At 37.1% G+C, this 20,712-nt stretch overlaps 1 protein-coding gene and 1 long non-coding RNA gene across 7 annotated transcripts in view; one reads left to right on the top strand and one right to left on the bottom strand.

The window, feature by feature from the left end:
- The window catches only part of Arhgap15 (Rho GTPase activating protein 15), a 603,756-nt gene that overhangs the window by 225,060 nt on the left and 357,984 nt on the right, over positions 1–20,712 (bottom strand). For all 4 annotated transcript variants that reach the window (XM_028752207.1, XM_028752209.1, XM_028752208.1 and 1 more), the window contains exon 10: positions 2,310–2,408. In XM_028752207.1, the coding sequence (XP_028608040.1) occupies positions 2,310–2,408 (99 nt within the window). The remainder of the gene's footprint in view (positions 1–2,309; positions 2,409–20,712) is intronic.
- Positions 1,802–20,712, top strand: part of LOC114608264 — a 98,326-nt gene continuing 79,415 nt past the window's right edge. Inside the window, exons 1-4 of one of the 3 annotated variants that reach the window (XR_003709331.1) lie at positions 1,867–1,898; positions 2,539–2,602; positions 10,416–10,554; positions 14,753–14,865. This is a non-coding gene — a long non-coding RNA (uncharacterized LOC114608264). Of the gene's footprint in view, positions 1,899–2,538; positions 2,603–10,415; positions 10,555–14,752; positions 14,866–20,712 lie in introns of all 3 variants that reach the window. The other 2 variants (XR_003709332.1, XR_003709333.1) reach the window with 2 other exon arrangements.

Raw genomic sequence — 20,712 nt, 5'->3', positions numbered from 1 at the left:
TAGAGCAAACCCAAAAGCGTTTCCCATGACTGTGCAGTTGAGCTTTATGGCTGGAGGAGCATCTGGCCATTAGAAGGAGCTCTCCAGACATGCCGAGTCCCAGCCATGTCGAGATGCTTGGCTCTGTCCTTGGCTACTTCTTAGTACCAACCCTGCATCAAATGTCATCAGAAGCCTGCATAAATATTGGATTTAGATTCACATAAATTACTTCTGTCCTGAGGTGCAATATGCCAAAATGTAGTAAAAATAACACTTCGACTAAACAGAATTGGTGTATAAATGTAAAGCTACTAATCCAACAAAATGATCATAGAAAAACGTAACAGAGTACACACTTATAAATCTTGCACTAATGTGAGACCTTTAGCTTGTGTCTCTGAGTTTTTATTGAACATATCCACGAGGTTCCTTTAAGCTAACACTGCCAAAGTGCTTTCAATTGTCAGTTGCTTTGCAGAATTATAAAGTGTCTTTGAGTTTCATTAGAATGCTCAGGAATTATTTTAATAATCATATGTGCGATTAGCAGCTGTTTAGTGCTGGATCTACAAATTCATTTTGAGAGTAAACATTGGGACAATAAAATATAATGCTGTCATGATTGCCCCTGTCAGCAGAAACATCATCTTACTTTATTAAAAATCACCATGAAAATGCCAGGCACAGATACAATTCCTATTTATAGACACTTTCTATTCTATGATATTATGGTATCTGTGCACAGCAAAGCTACATTTAGCAGGGATTTTCATTTTGCCTTAGGTAGGCTCACAAATCAGGAGATATAAGCTCTTCTTCCTGTGTGCATACATCTTACTATATACGGCTTCCCCCAATGGCCTATTTGGATTTTTGATCTAATATAATAATGTTCATACCGTTGGTACTCAGTATTTAAAAGTGAATGAAGATTTCTTGGAAATCATGATAGTTTAGCTATTGGAAATAATAACACTATTCTCACTGATCCATTTTGGCTTTAAGTATTTATTAAATAATATTTACTCCTAAGATAGGTACCTCTAAATTAAATGAAATTGCAACATGCAATAAAAACACATTTCTCTCTAAATTCCAATCAGCTTCATTTCTCACAGACACTTCTGGTGCATATTCTGCGGTAACTGTTTCCTGCTCTCTGGGCCCTCAGCTCCTCCTGTTGTCGATGTGCTTTTCTGACAGTCACTATCTTTATCTGTGTCCCTACCCACCCCTTCCCCTCCTGTTATTCTTTCATTCCCTACTGATATGGGAATAATAGGATCCCAAGGCTGTCCTTATTGTATAATTAAAGTATGAATTTCTAGGAGTTAGAAATTGCATGCCGTTTTTATTATGCTTCTATAATAAAGCCAGGTAACACTGAGAGAATTAAAATGGCCTTTTCTGGGCAGAATACTTGAAGATTCCCTCCCCCTTTTGGTTGTATTGTTTTAAGAAATAGGTGTTGAAAATAAGAATAGGTTCAGCTATTCCTTTCCTCTGCAAACACCTCTATCTTTCACTTGATATATATCCCCCTAGATCCTGGAAATATGTTGTAAACTTGTAACAGATGGTGATGAAGCTTCACATTCTTTATTTAATACATTTTTTTAAAGATTCTGCATTTACAGTGTGTATCTTCCAGGAAAAATGACCTTGAATGAATGAAGTCATAGTTCGAAGGAAAAACACTGCACAGATAAACTAGCCTAGAAATGATGAGTCAATTGGGGTTTATTTTGTTCTCTTCAGTGAGATGAAACAATTTCAGATGAAAAACAGAATGTTGAAACAGAGGAGTCAAAGGTCATCTTAACACTGGAGGTGTATCTGTTAATTGTTCCAGGAAACCCAGTTTAGCTGTAATCTGTACTGAACAGAACCATGTGGAAGATGGCGTATCGCTGTCTGTGAGTAGAAACGCTGTTTGCTTTACTTGGGTGATGCTGGGGGCTTACCAAAAAATTGTTCTGGCACATCTACCAGCATGAATGTGAGAGGGTTCTAACACTGTGAGTGCTGATATTTTATGAATGTTTTACCACTGGCTTGGAAACAAGAAGTTTGCAATTGATTCAACAGTACGTCAGACAGACAAAATATTAAAGGGAAAAAAAAAACCCACCACGGAACATTAGTGAGAATTGCTAATGTCCCCAATGTAAAAAACAAACTGAAGTTAATAAGAAACCTGATCCTCTTAACCGATTAACAAAAGTCAAGTTTTAATTGCATGGCTTCCCAGAGAAAACAAGTGGCTCCACGAACTTGAGCCCTAGCTGTTCGAAGGACTCAGCGAGGTTGCGCATTCAGTCACCCACCTCTTTTTTCAACAGCTTCAATGCATTGCTTTACAAACCATGGAACTGTGGAATGTTCTCGTTCACACACTGTGTGCAGATGAGAGCCAAAAATTTGATCTGCAAACGAAACAAAGATGAGCGTCATTAAAATCCAAGCCCGTGTTGTTCTTTAATTTGATTCTACTTCCATAGCCAATACTGAGACCTTCATCTTGCATAGGAATTGATTTTTGCTTTACTTTCAAAGGGTCTATGGCAGATGTATAAAGACCGTGTGACCCTTCTTTATGGAATAGAACCCTGATCTCCGGGTAAGAAAAATTAACATGGTCCTTGATTAGGCATGGGTAAAGAGTGAGATATAGTCTCTAAGGGACTGCTCTCTATTGTCTCTGAAATAATGCAGAGGAGCTGAGGTAGCTCCCATGAAATAATTAAGCTTAGCACATCTGGAATCCTGCTTGTTTTAGAAGTTTATCAGCAGTTATCAAGAATGCAGTTTGTCCAGTTTATTTAAGGCATTCATTCTGCAGGGGAAGAAAGTAGCAAGGGAAGTACTATAAAGTATTGCTAAGAGTTTCTCCTGCCTTGAATGCCCATCCTCTTGTTAGATTTAAGTATCCCCTCTCTGACAAGTTCAGCTCAGAACTTCCCTATGTCATCTGCATTAGACTCCCAGCATAGCAGTTTCTCCGGTTGCTCAACAGATGCAGCAGGCAACAGGGCTCCTGTTCAAAATGGCCCAGCAACATCAAATTAAACCAAGTTAACCGAATTTAAGTCATATATTAGAGTGATTTAAAACATTCTTATTTGTTTGAGCGATGACATATGTGAGTTTCTATAAGAGTGTGGTAGAGATAATACTCCTCAGACTCAGTTTTTGAAATTTCGTTTATTTCAGAGGGCGTTTCTCTGAACTAATACTGATTTGGGCTCCGAGATTCCAGCCTTTCCATTTCATTTAGAATAAGACAGATGATTTTTTTGAGCAGTGTTTTTGCATTTATGATTATGGAATTATGGCTTGGATTTAAACTGTCTTCTGAAGATTCATTTATTGAAAGTGCCATTCCCCATCTGGGGGTAGTACTGAGATTGGACCTTGTGATTGGACCACGAGGGCTCTGAGCTGATCAAAGGATGAATTCATTAACAGATACTTCTTCCGACAGTATTTTCCAGCCACCTCTCAAAGATAGGTGCCACTAAATTCCGTTGTCTGTACTAATATCTCTGCTTTATTTGGGTATGGGGCTTATCTCCACTTGACATGTTAGGCCTATGTTGACTATGTAGTTTGTTTAACTTGCTTAAAATTCAAATCCAGAAGGGTCAGGGTCATACAGTTACTATGTGTCTCCAAGACTCACACAATGTTTATACATAATGGAAATTCACCAAAACTGTTTTGAATTGTCAGTAGGGGTATGGTAGAAAAGAAATTTACATATACAGAAATGAAGAGAAAATATATAACGCTGCATAACACAATGCTAACGGGCAAAGCATTTTGAAGACAAAGAAACCGAGATCTCAAGGAAGCTGAATTTACATCTATTGCCTAGGAAAATGTATTGGGGAGTGCTGGTAAAAAACGTCATGGAGGAAATCAAGTTAGGATAATGCACTATTAATAACACACTCTGATGTGGAAACATGTGTTTATACAAGAGACAGGAAGAAGATTAAACTCAAAATCCAGATAGTATAAAGAAATGGCAAACAATTGTATATATTTTGAACACTTGATGAGGTAGCAGAGATTTGTTCCAAACGCTAACCATCCCTGTAATAAAGAGTGACATGAATATTACCTGAGAAAAATTGTCTAGAACTTCAGAGCAAATATTTTACAATGGCTGAAGTGAAGGTCACAGTCAGGAAACATTAGTACAACATATAAACCTATTAGTAGACTTCTTACTTTACATCTATTGCAAAATGTTGATTGACTCTTCTATCTGCACAGCAACAAAGCAGGCAGTTAGTCAGTTCATGTAAATATATATACTAGGATTTTCTAATACTATAGGACTGTTACAGCAAGCAACTTGAGAGATTTTGAGTGATAAAAATGGTGCCCTCCAGTATAGGTGTATGTCTTTCCATGCTTGAGAGGGAGGGAGAGATAGATAGATAGATAGATAGATAGATAGATAGATAGATAATTTTCATTTCTAAATACCCCTACTGACAATTCAAAACAGTTTTGGTGAACTTCCATTATGTATAAATATTGTGTGAGTCTTGGAAACACATAGTAACTGTATGACCCTGACCCTTCTGGATTTGAATTCTAAGTAAGTTAAATAAACTACATAGTCAACATAGGGCTAACATGTCAAGTGAAGATAAGCCCCATACCCAAATAAAGCAGAGAGAAGGGAGGGAGGAGGGAGGGAGGAAAGGAGGGAGGGGGAGAGAGGGACAGGGAGATGGAGAGGGAGAGGTAGATGTAGAAGAAGAGTAATAGAAAAAGGGAGGAAATTACTTTGGATGGAAGTCATTTAAGGAAAAGTAGATGCTGTCATGAAGTGAGTGCTAAATTTCTAATAGAGCTTTGTTTTGCTTTCTTTTTCACCTGGATGTAAGAGAAAGACACAGAAATGGATGATCTAGACAAGCAATATAGAAAAGTGACTTTTGGTGTGTCTAGAGATTTTGCTTTCTTCTCTTAAATTTCCTCTTTAATTCACTTAGCTATCTGTGAAAGAGAATCACAAATGTTTATTATGTAGCACAGTAACTCCAGAATATCCCATATATGCATTACAATACCTTGCACTCTCCGTCCTCTGCATATATCCTGTGTAGGAGACTGACACCAAAGGAAAGGGAAAGAACATGCTATTGTGAATATGCTGTGCCTGGGTTCGGAAAGATGCATTGTGGGAGTATATAGATAAGGTCAGATCAGCCTTCTCCATGCACAACTTCCCAGCAAAGAGCTGAGCCAAGCCCTCAGATATAAGTAGGACTTGAGTAGAAAACTAAGAAAGGGACACAATGGGCATTTGTAGAGACGGAGGATAGCATGTGCTAACACTTGAGAGAGTGGCGGTTATGACCAGGGTGCTTCATTCAGGGAAAATTCAGGGCTTATTGAAATCTTGAACTAAGCCTGAAAAGGAAATGAATATTGTATTATGATGTGTCCTATATTTTGTCAACTAGGCTCAGTTATTTGACAGATACGAATGATCTGCTACAAATAAGTCCTTTCTTTATAAGTTCCTTTCTTGTTCTGAGAATTCACTCAAGATGGCCAAATGGCCCAACAGGTAATGCCATTTGCTGCCAAGAAACCCAATTAAAATTCCTCTGATCCAAACAGAGAACAACTACTAGGACATTTTCTTTGATCTCTACATAGTAAAAGAAACATACAAACACCTACACACTTACATATTTATGTGCACACAAAATCACAGTCAACAGAAATGTAATAGAATTCATAAGACATAACCCAAAATTATTCTTGACTGAAGTCTACATCCCTGCACTTCTGGATGATGGGATAGTCTGAACAAGCAAGGTAGAAAAGTGATCTTGAAGTGTGCCCTGAGACTTTACTTTCTTCCCTTGTGAAAAGACTGTAGAAAAGGAGACACTTTTTCTCCTTGTTCCCAAGTGGAACGTCACCTTATGGTAGCACTTGGATCTATTTGAGCATTCATGCCACTCTGAGACAAGCATTAGAACAAAGGCTAATTTGCTTTACAAAAGAAAGCAATGGGACATGTTATATACCAACCATGAAGCCCTTCTGTAGATTTCTTATGTGCCATTATTTTAAACAGGATTGTCCACTACTTTCAGCCAAAGGCATCCTAACCAATATGGAGGAACATTAGCAGGTTGCTTGACTTTTTATAGTGAAGTGTGTATTATTACCATAATTTTGCTTGATCTATGGTTAGGTCATGCTTAGACCTATGGTGAGAGTCTATTTGATAGTTTATAAAGAGCATGGTGGCACAGAGGATGGGTTGATTTGATACTAGTATCTTAGCTAAATAGGCAATACAGAGTCTACGAAAGATGTTAATACCAAGTCAGGAAAACAGTGTAGATTTTGTTTTGTTTATCTTTTTGGAGTTAGAGTGTGGATTTATATTGTCTTCCCTGTGACCATAAGGTTCCATTTATTAGAATACATGGCAGTTATGTCTCTTCATAGCTCTAGTGCTGGGCTTGATCTACAGGTGGCTTGGTGTGGTGTGATGTGAACAGAAATGTGTCAGTTCCAGATGAAAGTCTTAGGGAGCACTGCAATCTTCCCCTCAACTTGTTTCTCTGTTGTTGCTGAAAGCAAATCTTCCCTGGCTAACTACTGCTCTATCATCCTCTGCTCTGGGATAAACATGTATGTCCAGAACTCAACCCAGTGTTTAGAAGTTTAACCAGACTGCATATAAAGCAGGCCTGTCCAGCCAGACCTGTTGTAGGTCACACATGACACACTCCCACTGTATATTATCCTATGTGCTTCAAAGGTCTGTTTGTTATTCAGCAATAGCTTGCTGATTCAACTTCAATTGGAATTCAGGTTCATGATAAAATATGGTTTAACCTGTGCTGTCAGATGAAAAGGACTAGAAATAGCTGGACATGAAGACTGAGACTAGAAAGAAAAGTATAAGATATGAAGTTAGCCATAATAAGGCAGTATATGCTCAGTTTTAATTCAGTGTATGTATAAACCCCAAAGGAAGTTATTTATAACTTAGTATTTATTCTTGTTATACCTTACAAAATACTATGGCATTTCTTAGTCTGTGTTTTTAATTCTACACAACTCAATTCAGTAGATAGCAGTGAACACGTAGCATATGCTGAGTAGTGCAGAGAATGCAAAGTTTCCTTCATTCATCACTCATTCATTCATCACTCATTCACTATTACATGCCAGATAGTAGACAGGTTGCATTACAGCCTGGAAGTGTCCATAGCTTAATGTACACTTCCTATAAGACTTTCACAGTAGTCCCACTAAAATGTAATTTGTGCTATTACAGCAAACAATCATGGTGTTTAAATATATGATCCTATAGAGACATGGAATCCTCATTCAAATTGTCATACCATGTAATAATAACAATTTAAAAGAGATCATGAACTTGGGAAGATTGGACAGGAAGAGGGAAGAATGATAGTGATGCAGATGTATGAAGTTCTAAAAAATAATAATAGTATTAAAAAGTAAAATATCTTATGTTAAAGTGTGTTTCATGAACTACTAGACACCAGGACTTGCCAACATAGTTCTTTTTGGAATCCCATTTCTTTCCCTGCTAGTGCGATACCTGCGGTTCATGACTCTAGGTGGCTGCCCAGCACTGTATTAGCTCCCACTGACTATAAGGTGCTTTTCCCTCTGGTAAAGGTGAAAATATAAGGTGAAATATTATAACTTGGGCTCTTTTTATATATTTTACATATTTAACCTGCTAATCAGTCTTCATTGTGTTGATGGTAGATGTTACACTATATTAATTTTACAAAAAAAAAACACCTTTAAGTCATAGATACTGAATTGTTGTTCATGGTCACAAAGATTTAGGCTATGAGCAACAAAACATGAAAATGAACCAGAAAAGAAGAGATGAGACTCATGACCCAGTGGGTATGAGAAGACGATATAGGATATCGAGCAGACAATGAAAATCCCCCGCTTCCCCTCCCCTCCTTTTTTTTTTTTTTTTTTTTTTTTGGTTGAGGAAGCATGAGAGTTCCAAGAATGGGGATAGGAACTTAATAGTGAAATTAAGGGTTTTAGATGTAGCAGAATGGTGATGGACACAAATATAAGAAGCTGCCCTTTGCTTCTGACAACTTTTAAGATATGGGTGATTGTAAAGAAAGTCATCTTAGCAGAGTGATAACAATGGAATTCGGATGGTTTTGGTGAAGTCTTGGGAAGAAGATGAGGAAAAGATGAGTTAGATAGACAAGATTGTAGGACATGGTGTTTTGCTTGGGAATAGATAGAAAAACCAAGTGTATTGCAGTTTTGATTGCTGAGTGGATGAGGATGTACACTACTGGCTATCTCAGGTAGTCATGTGGGAAAAGAGGAAGTGTACTATTGCCACTTACAGGGCCATCCAGAAAAATGGGTATCCCATAAAAAAATTCTATCCTTCTTCCATTGCCAATAATGCCCTAGGAAGTAAAGCAAAACAAAGCAAAATGACCTCACCAAACCTAAATATTTTAAATTTCAGTAGTTGGAAAGTGTTTGAGTTCAGTATTTATTAACTAATTTTTCTCATATTTCTTATAACCTTCTTAAGATTTATTTTTGTTACTCAAGAGTATATTGCTCTGGAAAACAGGATCTCAGCTCCAACATGATCCATCAAGGTCTAAGGCTATCTTATGGATCAAACTGGGGCCTCCTTCAAGAAATTTAAAATTCAGATGTAGAGAGATTGAGGATAATATCATCATTTATAGATTTGAACTGTGAGGCTGCCTAAAGTTAAACATTGAGAATTTTACAGCCCCTTCTGAGCTGGCTATATGGGATGACTATGTGAACGTAATAATTCTACTTGGAAGAAATTGGTGAATGAAACATATGCCCAAAAGCCATCCATAGCAACTACATCTTATCCATGGTACTTAGACTTCCCAAGTCCTAAACCACAAAGGTTTCCCTCTACTTACCTTGATAGCAATTGTTCAAGTTGTGTTACTATTGTAAATGTGACAAAAGCATGGACATAGCATTTCCCAGGAGATTGCAAAAAAGAGGGCACAATTACAATATAAAGGGCCAAGATCAACAAAATGGCTCAGTAGAATCTCCACCATTCCAGAGGGTGCTGGACAGGAAGCAGGTTGTATGCATCAAATTTCTCTGGAAGAACACACAGAAGATTTAGGGCAGAAGTGAAGAACAGAGCTGAAGGAGGACTATGAAACTATACAACATTTTGTGCTCCTGGATTCAGTTACAGCCCACACAGTCCGTATCTCTGAACTAGACAGTTAAGTAATCAGAAAATTTTCATTATTACATAGCTGGGTTGTCCACTTTCTATGAATTTGCAACTGAAAATAATCTTCAGCAGGACACTGGACTTCATCATAAGTTATGAATTACTTCTGTCAGAGGGAAATCTTATTAAAGAAAGAATATTATATAGATAGATGTAAAATAATATTATCAAATCTAAGGGTAAATTTAGAATTGCCTCCCATCTGCAGATCTGACCAAGTCCAGAGTTCAACATACCAAGGAGAACCTTTATGTTACAGGAAAGTGTTTGACTTTCTTTCTTAAAATAGTGTAGACAAGGGGGAGGGAAAGAGGAGAAATTCTTTTTTCTTGGCAAGCTTACATGACCAGCTTTGCCCCTAAACTCCATGCTTGTTGCCTGGCACACCATTAAGGATTATTTCTGCTTTCCTCCTCCTTATGGATATTCAAAAATGGGAGCCTTCCCAGAACCCCGAGTTCCTAACTCCCCACCTACATCCCCATCTGTGGGCTCACTGCTAATCTTTTCTTCCTGTCTTAACAACTTTTGTTTTGTATTTAGAAAAGGCCTCTTGCCTGAGGTGTCAATATTTTTGGAATCTTCTGCAAACGTCTCTGGCCTTGGCAAGTGCGATCATTATATCTCCAGCCTACTGCTGTAGCGTTTATACCAAGGGTGGCAGGCAACACATTGTTTGGAGAAAATCCATTTTCTGTGATTTTTCATTGAAAGCATCTTTTGGTGAGAAAAATAAATAGACCTTCCACATGACTGTACTTATAAATCATGTTGTTTACATAATGAATTAGAGTTTAACTTGAGAATGGTGGGTTTTAATCTTTAAGCTCTCAAACTTTTGACCGATTTAGTTAGTTCATCAGCATAACCAGGTTAAGTCACCCAGACTACAAATTAGCTTCATTCTCCTTCCTTGCTGCTGTATATTTTTTGACAAATTATGGGAAGAACACCCAGTAATGGGTTCTTTGTCAGCTAGATTCCCAATGAATCAAACGTACGAGGAGAACTACTCAATACGTGCAGTTAAATGTTCAAATAATGTGACAGTGTTACCATCATTTACCTAGAAGACAGTCTCTGCACACTTTTCAAAATGATGTCCTCTTTTCAGGAAGGCAAGCCACTAAAGCACCGAGGATGACACATTGTGAAGAGTGGAGAGGAGGGCAGAAAGTAGGAACAGCAACCTGGACTGTCCAGCTCAGAAGCTAAGCAGACAACGATCATCGAAATGGGGTGTATTTATTGAGGTGATCAGCTGCTCTTGTTTAAGAAGCATACAACATTGTGTTTACATTAAGAAAACGGATGATTATATAAGAGATTGAGGAGTAGATATGGAAGGAACAGAACAAATACAGTCTAAGTGATTAGACTTAAAGATGCTTTGAGGTTAAATGTTCAAGGCATCATGAAACAGGAAGTCAGAGAAATACCATGTTCATACACAAGCAACAAAACTAACCCTAGTGTAGTCAAATTTCAATTACATTAGTTTCGGTGAAGGATGCTTCAGTGCCTGAGATCAAACAATACAATATATGCAAGGAAAGAAAGCATATAGCCCTCTTGGCTTTCAAAGAAGGTCACATTCACTTGAATTTTTCTCTCTCCAAAATGTCACATACAGGCAGATAATTTTTAATATGTTGTCATATGGGAGATGAAGGGGTTTGTGTAATATGCAAATAATATCCTTATCGTGTAATTTTAGCAGTATAAATGAATTCTTTATTTTAATTTCTTTCTATTTTCTTTTCTTTGTGAGATTTTAATAATATATATAGCATTTCCCTTTTCTTTTTTCCCCTTTAAACCTTTTCATGTACCCCTTCTGCCTATTTTTCAAATCTAAGGCTTTTCTTTATGATTTGTAATTATATGCATTGATGACTGTGTGTATATGCATATGTCTTTCTAAGTATAACCTAAGAAGTATGCATAACATTCCTTGTCTGTATGTTTTCTGGGCTGATCATTTGGAACTAGATAACCAATTGTTGTGCTCTTCCCAGGAGAGCACTGTTCCTCCCACTCTCCTCATTCCTCAGTTGCCTGTAGTTCTTCATGTTGTGGTGAAGCCTATGGACTTTCCTTTACATCCTTTGACATGTCTATTGGTATCATCGGTGTTCAGCTCATGTTTAGGCAATAATAGTTCACTTTTTAAATCTCTTTTAGCTCACTTCGTACAGTTACTTTTCTTCTCTTCAAATACAACATAACATGTAGGCACATTTTAGCAGGTCAGAACAGTCTCTAAGCTTTACTGAGATGGTATGCCAGGTAGGTGATTTGAATGAGCACGTGACTGGAGTTTATGTCTGTATGGAATACAGACGTCTATCTCGTGCTGAAAGATGAGTGTACTATCATGTATCTCTTTAGTGCTTCAGAAAGTGCTTGATTTTCTTACAAACTTCATGGTTTTGCTTAAAAGTATAAGCAACTGCTTTTTGGTCTATAAATACAAGACATTCAGATGAGATTCTGCAGAACTTATAGCATATAGTGAACCTCTAATTGCCTTATGACTTTTGACATAAGAGACAAGAACAAGAAAAATAATGGATGCTTCCAACTTTTCAGTATTTTAAATTGTAAATAAGCAGGCATTTCCAAATGCTATATATGTACCTTGCTTCTGTTTGTTCATTTATGTTGTTCACACATGTCCATTTTACTTTGCTAAAGCTCAAAGTACTACAGTCTATGGAAGATAATATCAGCATCCACTATGGGAAGATTGGCCTAGAGATTTGCCTAGACAATGCAGCTATCTCGAGTCTGGTGAGGATGAGACTGTGAGGATGAGGATTTCATTTGAAGATGTACAGCTGGCTGTCATGGCAGTAGCATTCTTTGACAAGAGCAGAGCAAGGGTGTATTTTGGTGAAAGCTAGCTACCATACAGATGGAAATGCAATGTTCTTCCCTGTACCTTATACAGTTTTCATCTTCCCTTTTTAGACTTTTAGGAGTGTCTACTTCCCACAGATTCATGGAGGATGTCCTTTTATAAAGTCCCTATTCATTTAAGCTTGCATGGAATTACACCCCAACTGTGCTTTTTTCTGATTGGTGAAATGGGATCTTCCAAGAGTGTTCAGCAGCCAGAAAGAAATTAGTATCTTCAACTCACTAACCCAGTAGCACAGCGAGCATGGAATTTGGTGTTTGTTTTTTTAGAAGGCAACTTTGACTCATACTCTCTGCTTACACAAAACTGTTCCCTCTTCACACATACACACACACACACACACACACACACACACCAACACACACACACACACACACTGAATCACAATAGTAGAGAGAATGGTAAAAGAATTTCTATACAATATCATTTCATCTATTCAAAGTATCCATCAAAGATTTTTTAATATCTTTCAGAAACAGTAAAACTGTTATATTATATACTGTATACAACATACTAATAACACACACACACACACACATATATATGTGTGTGTGTGTGTGATGAGTGTGTATATGTGTGTGTGTGTGTATGTGTAGTGGGGAAAAATAAGCACATTAATACATAATATAAAGTCAGAAACAGATAAGCAAAGGTAGAGCTCATGGTATATTCAGGGAAGACATCTCTGAATGAAAGTCTTTTGAGAGAACTGAGCAATGTAAACAGACAGAGCAACAGAAAACTCTGAGGGCTGCTGGAGAAAGCTATGGCTTAGAGGGTTGGATGGCTGACATAGGATGACTATGAAGCAGGGCAGTGCTGAGGAAACTGAAAAGATAGGCCAAAGTTCTGGAGGCCAAAGCAGGTAGAAACACATACATAGGTCATAAGAGGACACTAAACCTAACTTTGAGTATGGTTTTATGCAAAGGAATTGGAGATGGTTGAGCAGGGGGTGAATGGTATGATTTACATCTCTAAATGATTCCTTGGAGCAGTTGTTGTGCAGAGACTAAATTTAAGAGGGTCAAGCAGAGAAGCAGAGAGGCCAGGCAGGGGGCTGGTGAAATATTCCCCAGGGAAAGGATGGAACTTGGATAAGGATGGTAATAACGGAAGTGACTAAAAGTGGTTTAATTTAGAATATATTTTTAGGCAGGATTTGCTGATGGAAGTGAAAGAGACAGAGTTAGAGTGGAGGGTGACTCCAGCTGGCACATGGCTGTGGTATTTCCTGAAATAGAGAACACGTGGGAGCCAGGGAATCAAGGGTTGCTCTGGATAAATTTGAGATGTCTACCAAGCACCCAGGAAGATGTCAAGTAGACATTTGAATATGCAAGTCTGGAGTGTGAGGTTGACGTTTTAAGTTTGGAGAATATCAACCTACCGATGGAATTAGAAGCCACAGAGATGGAATATTTCAGCCCCAGAATGTTTGAACAGGATCCAATAGTTGGAGAATAAGACGAATAGAGAATAGATAGCCAAGAAAGAAATGAGGAGGAGGAGAAGAGTGAGACCCACCAAACAGGTGACCCCTGATCTGAGTTTCTAGTCTCATCCTAAGCAACATGTACCCATGATGGACAGAGATGAATAAGATGGTATCTAAATTTACAGCCCATAGTCTAAAAGGATGATATGAAAACATGACATAATAGCTTTGGGGACAGAAGCAAAAATTAACAAGAGGGAGGAATACAAGGATAGTTTCAGGGTGTTGGTGACTTTCAGTTGAAAAGTGTAGAAGAGACTCAAAGTTCACTATGTGAAAAACTAGTGTTCAAGGCGACAGAGACTTTGCATGGTAGGAAAAGAGAAATGCAGCCTTCTCTTATTTTTATATGCATGCATTACATTATTATACTTATGCCTCAGGTACTTCCAGTCACTAAGTCAATATATTAATGAATGAAAGACAAAAGTGAGAAAGAAAAAATGTTTTATAAAATTAAGTTATTCAAATCCAAAGACAAGACATTATTAGTTGACATTGGGGAAATAAACTTTAGTTCACTTCGTGAGTTTTACATGATTGCTATGAGCAGATATTTGTTCTGCAGAGAGTGTTTCTTAGCAGTGGGAGTTGACAAAGTTTTGTACTTTTCATTTGCTCGTCTTTGCCTCTTTAGAATTATGGATACAGTCAACAGTAGAAAGAGGATCGTTTATAAAATTCAAGTACGTCAGATTTTGCTATCTTCTCCAATATGTGTTTGCTGACTCTTTATGCACTTTCAATAGATATTTCATAGAATTCACCTGCTTAATCACAAAGCTTAGAATAATTCATCTCCAGTAAAAAGTTATCATCAAGTATCATGTTCTTTAACTAGGAAGGGCTGCTTTATTGAGGGTAGACACTACTGTGAAATAAATAATTTTATTTATAATTTTTTACAAATTTGAAATAAAATTTAAATTCTTTTTATAAATTATATATAACCGCAATTATAAGAAGAGGATCTGATGAATAACATTTAGGCAAATTAAGTGAATTAATTCTAAATAATTTATCTTTTCAGGCCAACTAACATAGACTGAAGATGAAAACATTATCCAGTGATTAAGAATCGAGAGATTCTTTTTGGTTGGGGAAAGCACAGAGATTTTAACTCCAGAATTAAGCAAACTCTAGGTAAGAAGGCTGTATTCTCTCTAATATTTGCATAGATTTGTTAGAATCCCAAGTGGTAAAGACTTCAATTTATTTGCATTAATGTAGAGTTCAATAAGAAAAGACTCAAAGTCAGTAGGAGTAAAACTGCTTAATGATTTCAAATATTGCTTGTAATGTATTAATATAACAGGTTTGAATATCTATAATGGAGTCTCTTTCATTTGGGTCTTAAGGGTGTTCTTCAAGCCACTAAGGCTGAGCACTAGGTATGTGTTGAAGTACGAAAGAGGAAAGCACTTTAGGTTAAAAGCACTTTCTCTCTCAGCCCCGGGTTAAAAGCTATTTTAGGATTCTGTTAAAGGCATTCTTTAGTCCTCAGTTTGGCTTAGAAGTGGCTTTTGATGAGAAGTGCTTTGAGGCAGGTAAAGGATTTTATAATAAACCATACTAAGAGCCTGAGAGTCCGGTGGCTCGGTGGAACCTTGGGTGGCTTGGTTGGGAGAATGTAAGCCGTGCTTAGAAATTCCCATTCTGAGTAGGTTGTTTGAAGCAATGTGGCTCACTAGTTATTCTGTGTAAATAAGTGGAAATCCAGTTTCAGCTGTGTAATTAGAGAGAAGAGATTATGATTCCAAATTAGAAGGCCAGGATGCACACATCCTGAAAACAAATTGTCTTTTTTGGGGTTTCTAGTCAAATACTGTTTTTTTTTCCCTCAATTTTCAGCTCTTACTGCAGAAAGGGTCAATTCAAAGGCATTTCTAAAACACCTAATCTACCCAAAATTTACCCACAAAACAGGGTGACTAGGCATCCTATTGGGAGAGGCCATTTTGTATCTTACACATTTTCTGGGTCAAGGCTGCTCTTCAGACCCAGGCAACAGGATTTCTTATTGGGATGTGAAAATGCTATAGAAATGGAATGGAGATCTCAGTTGGAAATGTCTATTGAACAGGCAGAATGATGTCTATAGCCCTTTATGTTTTCCCATAAGAGTTGATTTTAGCTGAAGTACTGTTTGTGAACTTGCTGAGGTCAATGAGAGTTCTAAGAGAGGGTAAAGGATACATGTACTATAGCTATATCCAGGGGCTAGGAATGAATTCTGCTAAGGAAACAGCTCCAGACACAAAGGAATGAGCAGTTTTTTTCCACCTTGTGAGTTTCAAAGCCTCTGAGCAATGCTTTAGGTCTTTGAAAACCATCTACACATGCAAAAATGAGGAGCAAAGAACAGTCTTCTTGCATTCTCTGTTGAGCACAGGAGCATCAAGAGGCACTGAGCATGGCTACCTGGAAGCTTCTGCAAGCATAGCTGCTCTAGGCAGGGAAACAGCTCACTTTCAAAGTTGCTGTTTGTCCAACTGCAGTGATATGCTTTCTTTGGGCAGTGTATGGAGGACAGTGTCTAAAGGAGAAAAAAAACACTAAACAAAAAAAAAAAAAACAAAGGGCAGGAGGGCTATATCATATACCTTATTCTAGGCAATGTACTCCAGCACTCCTATTAAGAACTGGGGAATTTTCTTTCTATAGGAGACAGCCTGTAGAAACACAGTTCTGTTAGAATTTTATAAAAATCAAACAAATCTAGATCACATCGTCTAAAGCAAACAGTTCAACAGTGCCTCTCTCCGACGTCTTTCCATCAGCCTTCTAGTGGAGGTGGTTGTGTTGGCTATGTATTTGAAACTGCTAACTTTGAATAATCTCTGTAGAAAGACTGAAGAGGTTCACTTCACAGAAGGGAGGCACAACTTTCTCATCTTTTGTGACCGCAATATTTACATACTGCTTGGTACATGATAGGTCCTCAGTAAATCTTTTCAAGTAAATAAAATGCTTTTTTTAATGAATAGACAAAACTTCACAAATAAACTTTTCATACAAATTGCTTAAGCTTAGAGTGGTCCAAATACCTACAACAAGTCACTGTTGCCATCAAATCCTCATCATTTTTCCCCAACCACTCTGTGTCCTTCAGGCTTTCCTAAAGTTGTGCAGTTTGCATGTCTCAAAAATCCAAATATGTCAACTCAGAGACTCACCCTAAAGACCATAGAATGTTAATCTTCCTCATATTTTCTGCTTATAATTTTCCCCAATTTTTTTTTTTACCTGAATGCTTCTTAAAACATCTGGCATTTGATATATCACACCATATTTTTGTACATTTATTTTTTCCACTCACATTTTGGGAGCATTATAGAAATGTATACCCTCTAGTAACACAATGTTTCAATGTATATATGTCACTGACAATATAAATGACAATCAAAACTCAAATAGAAGGACATGCAAGCTTATCCTTTGATTGAGCACAGAGCTATGTACATGGATATTGGAGACACTGACTTAATTAGTGCAATGTCACAGATCTTTTCCGAGATCAATCTGTTTGGACAAATTCAGAGTGTTTTCTCTGTGATTAGGAGAATGCTATACACTGGTAAGATGAGTTAGAAATAGAGCATACAATTAGCAATCAGTATTTGTTACAGTAATTGCTCTTTATAACATGTCAACAATCCTACAAGATATTATTAGGAATGTGTGAAGACAGATAATTTCATCACCTTGCCCAAATTTACAAAACATGTAAGCAGTAAAGACAAAACTAGACTTCAAATCTATTTTAAATTTTAGTACTCCTGATGGTTCATAATGTGCCGTTTTCCTCAATAAATAGAACAGGATTGTCCTCTGAATAATAGAGCAAGAGTCTTGACTAACTTGTATATCACAATTAACTAGCACCATGTCAGTTCTCACACACAAGAAGAGAACTAGATGTTTAAATATGTAATTATTTCAAGTGTGCCTAATGCTGCAAAACTAAGTATAACCTTTGTTAATAAGTAGCATTTTCTTTCAAGAAAAAGTTGAATATTTTCTTAGATGTTCTTTGACTCTGCATCCCAAGTCTCGGTACAAACGGGGACAGTAGATCAGGCCTTTTCCAATAGAGGCTACTTCTAGACTTTAGAGGGTATGCCTGATAAACCAGTACAGGTTCTTAATTTCAAATCTCAGATGAATGCCAAAGTTTCATGTCTGCACATGAATTTGAAGTCTTGTCTATAGTAGCTTCTTGGAGAGTCACATCTGGGCCACCAACAGAGGCTTCATCTGGACTTTTGATAAATTCACACTGTAGCTACTGACTGTGGGAATTGATAAATGTCTTTGACTATAACATGGAAAGTCTTTCTACTTTTTACATGTTATTTGTCTCTAAAACAACACTAAATGAGGTCCTGTCAAACATTTTACATAATATTGGATAGTGTATGCTAATTAGTTTTCAAGATACAAAATTGGAACATTCTTAAAGCCTTAGTGCATTTGGAATGTGGACATCCACAGTATTCTGCTCTTCACAGAACGATGTATGAGGGAGTTCAGGGGTAATGGCTTTTCTGGCAGTTAGCTTATTTGGAATCTTAAGATATGAAGATATCCTTCGAACATTATTTTCAGACCATCTACTTTGTTATTTCCCAGCTCCTAGTCATGTGATAAATTCCTTCATTGCGAGGTTAACTAAGGCCAGGCCTCTTCCCGCTCTATCTTTTCTTTCTCTCCTATGAATTTGAGTTGTAAGTTCAAAGGGACATGTTAGAACTGATATATTCTAGTTAATGGTCTTCCCATGTGTTTAACTTGGATGACATCTCGAAAATTTCCTTCCTGTCTAATGTGGTTAGATAAGAAAATCATTAAAGTATTGGAGCTCAGCAAGCTTTGAAAGTTATTGGAATTTATCTTTTGCTCTGTTTTTAGAGGCAGCAATCTTCTATGGAAACAATACTCCTGGCGGTAGGGTCTTATGAAAGATGACTATGTGCACAAGCTACCATAACAAAAGCACAATCCAACAGTTGTGTGGCTTGCAGAAAGGTGTCAAGCAAGGCAGTTTTATGGTTTTTGTCCAGCTGTAGAGACTATAATTTGGGCAAAATTCAGTAAGTAATAGAATGAAGATTATTCTTCTAAACAAAGTTTGAGAATTAAATACACGGTAGATTTTCTTGCACCAATTGACCAAAACATTCATGGTTTATTTTGTGTCCTAAATTAGGACATAATTTATATTTGGTTTTCTTGAATGTCTAGGCTTACATCTAATTCTCTTCTAATATTATTGCCCAAAATATTTGAAACTCTTGTTTAAAACTAGGCAAATAACTTCTGCAAAGTTGAGACTATGCTAATGAGCACAGTGATTTAGATTTTTATCTCAAAATAGTAAAGTGAGTTTGGTAGATGTCACTCAGCTTTCTAGTTCCTCAGCCAACCCAAATGCTTTCTCAGCCTATGAAGTGCACAGAACATTTTAATGGAATATCAATGCTAAAATAGCAGAGATATTTGAAGATAGAGCATAGTTAACACAGAAAATTGTACAGAAAACGCCTGGGCTCGGAAAAATATAAGTTATAGAAGGCTTGTATTATAAACAGATATTTCTTATAAACTTTAAATATTTCTGAATTCTTTTCTTTACTGGGTCTTTCCCCTAGCTACTATTAAATTGTAAAAATGCAATCAGTAGAACTTGCTTTGTGTAAGGGATAGCTAGTTTTAGGAGGAGAAAAAAGTTTCCCTTTTTCTCTTCCACATTATTTTCTTTTTCTACTTGTTTGAAAAAATATTTAGAATATACATTCATTTCATTTAAATAATGAAAACAATAATAACATTTCCCAAGGGAATGAGTAAGAGAGGATGAGCCTTTGTTTGAATTATCCGTGATAAGGCATTTGCGGGCTCTAGTTTTTATGAGTTGAAAAAAACAGATATACATGGTACTCCAACTCCTCTATTATGACAGTTTATGCTTCCTAAACAGGTTATTTAACTCAAATGCCTGGGAAATCGACACAATTAGCATCTTCTGGAACAATACTTAACTTAAACATTCCCTACAGACTAGAAACCCACTGTATAAAATATAAGTAAGTTTATGCAGAATTATTTCTTCTTTAAGATCCTGAAATTTTTTTCAATTTAAAATTTCGACAAGGATTGTCTAAAAGAAAGTATAATAGAAAAAGAAAGGAGAAAAATTTCCCACAGTACTGGAGTCTGTTCCTAAGAGTTCATACATCCTATGCCTGTGTACATTTTAATCATGCACTCTTTCAGCTGTTATCAATTTAAAACCAATGAAACTCCCACACCAAGTCCATTTGAGCAGTCAATTTTAATATCTCCGGGCATCTGTAGTTATTCTGAATGGGCTGCAAAAACAGAGCTAACAAGTTAAGCTCTAGCCATAAGTCTGCACAGGCTGGTAAAGCATACATCAAGCACAGACAGTTAGTCAATACTCCAGTGTGAAAAACCAGCTAGCATCTTTAAGGCGAGCAATATATTCATAATACGTTCGGCAGTCTGCTTTGCGTTTCTTTCTCGATGGTTTAGAGTTCAGCTCTCTCTGTCATCAACTGGGTGGCTTTCAAGCAACCACAGGAACACTTTCAAGGGAAAGCTGATTACTTTTGTGATCAGTAGGTAATGTTTTTAAAAATGAGAATAAGGGATGAAGAAATGTGCCTTTTTGTGACTAAAAAAATCTAGACAGTGTCTTTAATTGTCTCTTTTTATAGGAAAAATAGACATATGTTATGGGTCTCTGAGCATGACCTCTACTTCAAATATTATGTCACTGTCAGGCCATGTGTCTCAATGTTGTGTTTGGAAAACATGGCTGCCAGAAATACCTCATTCCCTCCCAGGAGTGACTGCAAAGCAGGATCTGCCTCCCGCAGACAGAAGATGACAATGAAGGCGGAGCATTCCAACAAGATCAAGGCAGTCACCACTTCCATCAAACCATTTCTAACTTTTGGGCTATGG

The sequence above is a fragment of the Grammomys surdaster genome, unplaced genomic scaffold (assembly GCF_004785775.1).
Source record: "Grammomys surdaster isolate TR1022 unplaced genomic scaffold, NIH_TR_1.0 125888, whole genome shotgun sequence".
Lineage (NCBI taxonomy): Eukaryota > Metazoa > Chordata > Mammalia > Rodentia > Muridae > Grammomys > Grammomys surdaster.
Note: the sequence above shows the minus strand (reverse complement) of the source record. Positions and strands in the feature narration are given on the sequence as shown.